Source organism: Coregonus lavaretus, assembly GCF_964263955.1.
Source record: "Coregonus lavaretus genome assembly, chromosome: 13".
Lineage (NCBI taxonomy): Eukaryota > Metazoa > Chordata > Actinopteri > Salmoniformes > Salmonidae > Coregonus > Coregonus lavaretus.
Window position 1 is genome coordinate 23,313,673 of NC_140000.1, and position 6,714 is coordinate 23,320,386.

The 6,714-nt window shown below is 39.7% G+C and overlaps 1 protein-coding gene across 1 annotated transcript; it reads left to right on the forward strand.

Moving 5' to 3' along the window:
* Window positions 1-1,992: 1,992 nt before the first annotated feature.
* On the forward strand, window positions 1,993-3,871 carry LOC311139104 (type-4 ice-structuring protein-like). Its single transcript, XM_084173989.1, has 4 exons — window positions 1,993-2,011; window positions 2,576-2,644; window positions 2,958-3,075; window positions 3,425-3,871. The coding sequence occupies exons 2-4, from the start codon at window positions 2,599-2,601 to the stop codon at window positions 3,696-3,698; spliced, it is 438 nt and encodes a 145-aa protein (XP_084030115.1). The 5' UTR covers window positions 1,993-2,011; window positions 2,576-2,598; the 3' UTR covers window positions 3,699-3,871.
* The last annotated feature ends 2,843 nt before the right edge of the window (window positions 3,872-6,714 follow it).

Sequence of the window (6,714 nt, forward strand, 5' to 3'; positions counted from 1 at the left end):
TCATGTAAATCGCTCTGGATAAGAGCATCTGCTGAATGACTTAAATGTAAATGCTTTGACATTTAGGCCTGAGCAGGGACAACACAGCACACATCACAACACCTTGGGAAAAGGTCAGCATAAAAATTCAAAATAACCTTGTGATGATAGGTTACTTGGCTAGAGATGAGTTATGCTGACTGCATCCATGATCCACCAAGCTACCAGATGCCTAGATAGATATCTTCCTCCACAAAATAGGCTGTGCCTTCTGTAAGAAAGTTGCTGAAACTACCAATCTCAGCAAAATCTTTTCCCATCAGCCTATGCAGTGACTGCTGTCTTTTCTTTGCCTGCACTGTGCAGAATTTGCTAAACATTGTATTCCCTGTAGTGAATCATAGACTCCATACAAAGAAAGATGCAGAGATGGAAAAAATAATGAAAGAACTTGGAAATACAAAAATGACTTTATCCATGAGTCGGAGGAGGGTGATATTTATGACAAATTGTTCAATCAACATCTAGGGCACATGTGAACTATGTCACATTGGGATCTCTGGTCCAGCCAATCTAATTTACTGAGATAATTACATTCCTAGGAGAGATGCAAAATAATGAATAAAGTCATATTGCATTTTTTCTCTCTTAATGATGGGTCTGTCAGAGGATCATTCTTGCTGTATGTATGAATGATAATATGTATCATCATTACCTTAGATTACCCAGTAGAGAAAGATAATCCAACAGTACAGAAAACCCTGGACATTGACCACATTAATCTATATAGCATGCGACTATAGGAGCACATACCAGTATCTCTGTTCTCAATCTACAAACTGAATAGGACATTTCTGCTCTTTTGCTGACTCCAACTGACCTAAACCAAACCATAAAACAATGCAATTACCATTAGTTGCACATTATTACTGAAATAGATGTCTTCAGCAATAACAAGTTCATATACAAACAATGTATCTACCATTCCCCTGATGTGATGGGTTTATCTGAGGCCCTCTGTGTTTCTGCCTGGTACTGTAACAGTAGTAATGTGCAGTGATGCAATGGCTGATATTACTGTTCTAAGGGAATGACCGACCTGGAAAGTAGAAAAGGTGTTGTCAGTCGTGTAACTATCAGTCTTTTTTTAAGAAATGTGTGTTTAATGGCTGTGTATAAAGACTTGCTCTTTAGAAGGGTTGGGGTAAATTCAAATTGAAGTCAGTCAATTTAAAATCCCCAAATCTTTTGACATAAATAGCATCCCCTTTTCAGTTTATTGAGAAGTCATTGACAATAAGATGCCCTTTTTCAATTATTTAATTGGAATTTCAGTTTACTGGTATCAGCCAGACTAGAATTTACTGCCTTCAATTCGAATGGACCCCAAGCCTGGTTAACATGCACACTACCAAGCTTCTCTCATTTGTGTTTCTGGGAGTTACTGCCCCAAAATCAACGTTATTTTTCTATAAAAATGGTAGCTCTGCCAATCATTTAGAAAATGAGTTGATAATAAACCCCAAAACATTGGAAACAAATGAATGAGGGGAAAAAGGAAATGATCCCATCTTCCAACTGCCATATATTTTAACCCAAATGAAAAGAGGGGGGTAACCTAAAATGTATACCCAAATAGTAAAAAAAATTGGCATCTTTACATTGTTTGACAAAAATTATTCAAGAAAGAATGAATCTATTAATGATTGCATTAAGCCTACACAATGAAGGGATGACGGGATAGGTTGGATTGAATGCCACTTTTTGATTCAATCAGTAATACGTGTTTTAACTGCACCTTATCTCAGACCCAATCAACACACACACTTGGACTTTGTGTCATTATTGTGACAGGCAACACATCAAGGTTCATCAGCCAACACTACGCATTTGCACATTCCACCTGAGGTCACTCTCTTACATGGAGTAGCCAATAAGATTTGGGCCAGACCCCTTTTGTCCAGCAGGAGCTATAAAACCCCTTGGCCCCAGACACAACGTACCATTAGGTCCAAGAACCCCAGAAGTAAAGGTAAGTCTTCCATGGTTTTCTCTGTCTGATTCCGAATGTATCAGTATATTGGTTTAACACTTAAAATGTAGGCTCATAGCTCTTGTATGTATACAGAGTGTCGAGTGTGTCTTATTTAGAACTATTTATTAGTGTAGTAGCCTCAAGAGGGATACATCTAAGTACTGTAAAGTTTTCATTATGACTACATGGTTAAATATGATACCAATTTCTACTGAGATCTTAATGAGGTCAGAGTTGGTGGAAACCACATAACATGGATTTCATCACATTTACCTGGTTTTCCTAGGATAAGTCCCCTAGTCCCCTGTAGCTCAGTTGGTAGAGCATGGCGCTTGCAACGCCAGGGTTGTGAGTTAGTTTCCCACGGGGGGCCAGTATGAAAATGTATGCACTCACTAACTGTAAGTCGCTCTGGATAAGAGCATCTGCTAAATGACTAAAATGTAAATAAGTGCAACTGAAAGTGAATAGAATATCTTTGTGTCAATCGTCATGTAGTGTATGATGTTGCATCTGAAACTCCCTGTAGTCGTCCTAATCCTCTTGTCTTCTCTCCTGTAGATCCACCTTGCCCATCAGCAATCATGAAATTCTCTCTCGTCGCCGCCCTTGTTGTTGTGCTGGCCATTGGTAAGAATTCATTACATAAATTGTTACGCAACAAATAAAAATCTTTATGACTTTCTATCTTATCTTTATATGTACCTAATACTACTCATGAATAGTAATTGAGTAACACATAACTGGTAAACAAAGTAATTCAGAGGATAAATATTTATTTGAAAATGAAGACCTTCACTCCTCTGCTAATCTATAACCTATTTAATGATAACTACATCCATCCTTGTTTTCTGACTGAATTCATACTGTGTGTTATAAATACAATACCGTGTGTGTAGTGAGTGTGTGTAATAAGTGTGTTTTCTGTGTGTGTTTATGACAGGCTGTGAGTCCGGTTCCCTGGTGAAGCGTGACATCCCTGCTGAGATCGAGACTCTCACCAAGTACTTCCAGGACGCCATCGAGAAAGTGAAGTCTCATCAGCTGATCAGCCAGGCTCAGTACGTCACTGACCACCACACTCTTCCAATAGAATAAAATAAAATAGAATAGAATAGAATACTTCTCTTGAGGGGAGATTGTAATGCAGATCAACAAAATAAGTACCATCAACTCTGTATGGAGTTGAATCTCTTCATGTTTAAGATATCAAGTAATTCTAAATAGATCACTCATTCAAATAGTTACTATTCAGTTTATTTATTTGTAACATTGTACTTGACAGGAATATTACATTTTAAACATGTCTGTTTTCACATCAGTACCATAGAGTCAGCTTTAAAGCTAGCTTGCTCCCTGAGCCTACAGCTTTTGGAAAACGGCTCTCTAAGTGTGTCTCTCTACCCATAGGGGTTACCTGGAGGAGGGTAAGACTCAGATCATGCCTCTGACCGACAAGATCCAGGAGCATGCTGAGAAGATCCAGGAGCACATGAAGCCCTTCGTCAGTGACATTGAGAAGCAGGTGCGTCCCATGGCTGATAACCTGCAGGCCCAGTTCATGCCCCTGGTCGACAAGATGCAGGCCCAGTTCAAGCCTCTGGCTGATGACTTGCAGGCCCAGATGGAGCAGCTCTTCCAGACCGTGGTTGACCAGACCAAGGCTCTACTCCCCACCCAGTAAAGCTAACGTAACATCCCCATAGCTTGGGTTCACTTTTTGTTCAGCCCAGACCATAGAAAGGAAAAACCATCTCCCCTCTGTCTGTTTCACCTGTGTCAAGTCCACCTCAGTCCTTCTCTTGAAATCATCTTGAAATTATGCTGAAATTTCACCAATAAAGGGCTTGAAAAGTGGCCTGTGATTGTTTTCTCTATGGTTCACCTGGGCACATTTGCATTTAAGTCATTTAGCAGACGCTCTTATCCAGAGCGACTTACAAATTGGTGCATTCAATTTATGATAGCCAGTGGCAACCACCCAATTTATTTTCTTTTTTAAATATTTTATATATTTAAAAAAATTATGGGGGGGTGGGGGAGGGGTGGGGGTAGAAGGATTACTTTTAAATGAATGCACTGTGTACTGCTGTATAATTTATTGAAGGTTAAAGGTCAAATTATGGGGTTGAAATTAGATACGTTTCTGGGCAGAATTTGATGGGAAGTGCTTATTGAAGTGCAAGTCAATATTTGTTTTGATATACTGACCTTTGGGCCACTCTATCATATAGCCTATAAGCAGAGTTGGGTAGGTTACTTTCTAAATATAATCCATTACAGTTACTAGTTACCTGTCCAAAATTGTAATCAGTAACGCAATTTTGGATAACCCATACTCAGTAACGTAATCTGATTACTTTCAGTGACTTTTTTGATTACTTTCCCCTTAAGACGCATTAGAAGAAGACAAAAAGGATCCATCAAGCACATTTGGTGTGTCATCATAGTGGTCTCTGAATTGTGGTCAGACTCGCTCAGGTGGAGCAAACTACATTTGCGCCTTTTTTCAATTCTGAATTGAATGTCATTGAGAAAACAGAAAGGTGTCATAATGTATTTTTTCACAAGCATCCTTTCAAAATTTTAGTCATTTAGCAGACGCTCTTATCCAGAGCGACTTACAGGAGCAATTAGGGTTAAGTGCCTTGCTCAAGGGCACATCGACAGATTTTTCACCTAGTCAGATCGGGGATTAGAACCAGTGACCTTTCAGTTATTGGCATAACGCTCTTAACCACTAAACTACCCTCAAGAAGTAATCATCTAGTTTTTCAAACGTATCTGTAATCTGATTACACAATTTTTGCTGGAACTACTTACATTACAGTTACTCCCCAACCCTGCCTATAAACCCGAGTTGTTAATATTCATAAAATAGTCATTTGCATTGGATGGAGCTTTGCCTCAGCTAAATTGAGATTGTTATATTAATGTCATTGACTGTGACCTAGACCTACTACATTTTAGTCATTTAGCAGATGCTCTTATCCAGAGCGACTTACAGTTAGTGCATACATAATTTTATTTTTTCATACCCCCCGTGGGAATCGAACCCACAACCCTGGCGTTGCAAACGCCATGCTCTACCAACTGAGCTACATCCCTGCCGGCCATTCCCTCCCCTCCCCTGGACGACGCTGGGCCAATTGTGCGCCGCCCCATGGGTCTGGGGCGGCAGGTAGCTTAGTGGTTAAGAGCGTTGTGCCAGTTATCGAAAGGTCGCTGGTTCTAATCCCCGAGCCGACTAGGTGAAAAATCTGCCGATGTGCCCTTGAGCAAGGCACTTAACCCTAATTGCTCATGTAAGTCGCTCTGGATAAGAGCGTCTGCTAAATGACGTATATGTATGTATATGTATGTCTCCCAGTCGCGGCCGGCTACGACAGAGCCTGGATACACACACTCATTAATGCATAGAATGTCCAAAAGACGACAAGGAAAATCTGATCTGACTGACTAGATAAGTGGTGAAATATTATTGCTTGTCCTTTGTCTTGATGATACCATAGTTCTGTTGAATTGCCTTGGCAATAGGGACATGCGTGGACTACAACGTGCATAGAAAAAGAAAATGTTACAAAAACTCAGAAAAAGGCACTAATATGCAGTCACGGTTACACATTTATTAAGCTATAACTGATTTACACTGTGGACAGGGACTTGAGCCAAGCCCCTCGATGTCGCGGAAACCATCTATGAGCTGATCCTTGCACTCACCGCAAAAGTGGTGACTGCAGGGATGCCGCCAAAGTCTCCAGTGTCGAATGTGACCGCAACGCTGATAGTCGCGCAGCACAGTTGTGCATCGGAGAAACCTTACATGAGTGACTTCAGAGGAATAGCCCACAACGTAACTGAAGGGGGTAAAAAATTATATATATATATATATATATATATATATATATTTTAATAGTGCAATTCATAGGCCTAATCATCATCACGACATCACCATCACATTCTTAAACCCTAATTCTACAGAGCTCGCCAGTTTGTACCGGAAATGATTTACCTCTGTTTCGTTCAGCCATTACTATGGGCAAAATAAATGAGGAAAGAATAAGGTTTTGGAATAAACGCCGAAAATAAGGCTGAGGTTAAAATGAGATTTTACACGTTTTGTTCTATGAGATATCAGTCAGTTAACGTGAACTTTATGAATTATAACGCCTTTATGTGCGTTATGTTTTTTAAAATTACATAAATGCTTAAAATTCACAAAAAGTGATGTTAGCTAATGAAGATTACCTCAGAGAACAAAAATTTATAAACTCTCCTAAGCCTGTTTTTACCACAGACCTTATTTTCGGTGTTTATCCAAAACCACTGCAAACTCCATTCATTTCCCATAGGCTTTGTTCAACGAACCTTTAAAAAATATATATATATTTATTTATATATATATAATTTCGTGATATCCAATTGGTAGTTACAGTCTTGTCCCATCGCTGCAACTCCCGTACGGATGGCAGAGTTAGTGCCTACAAAAAGACGTCATCACTATTGCGCTCTATATCATCACCACCATCATCATCATCATTGTAAAAAAAAAAAGGCCCTTCCTTTCAACCAATCAGCGTGCCCGAATGGGCATTCGGGACGCTGACCCCTCCCACTTCAGGTAGACTAGACACTAGACTAGAGTTTTGTCCGTGCATCCGCAATGTAAATTCATGGCTTATAATCATCATCATTGATAT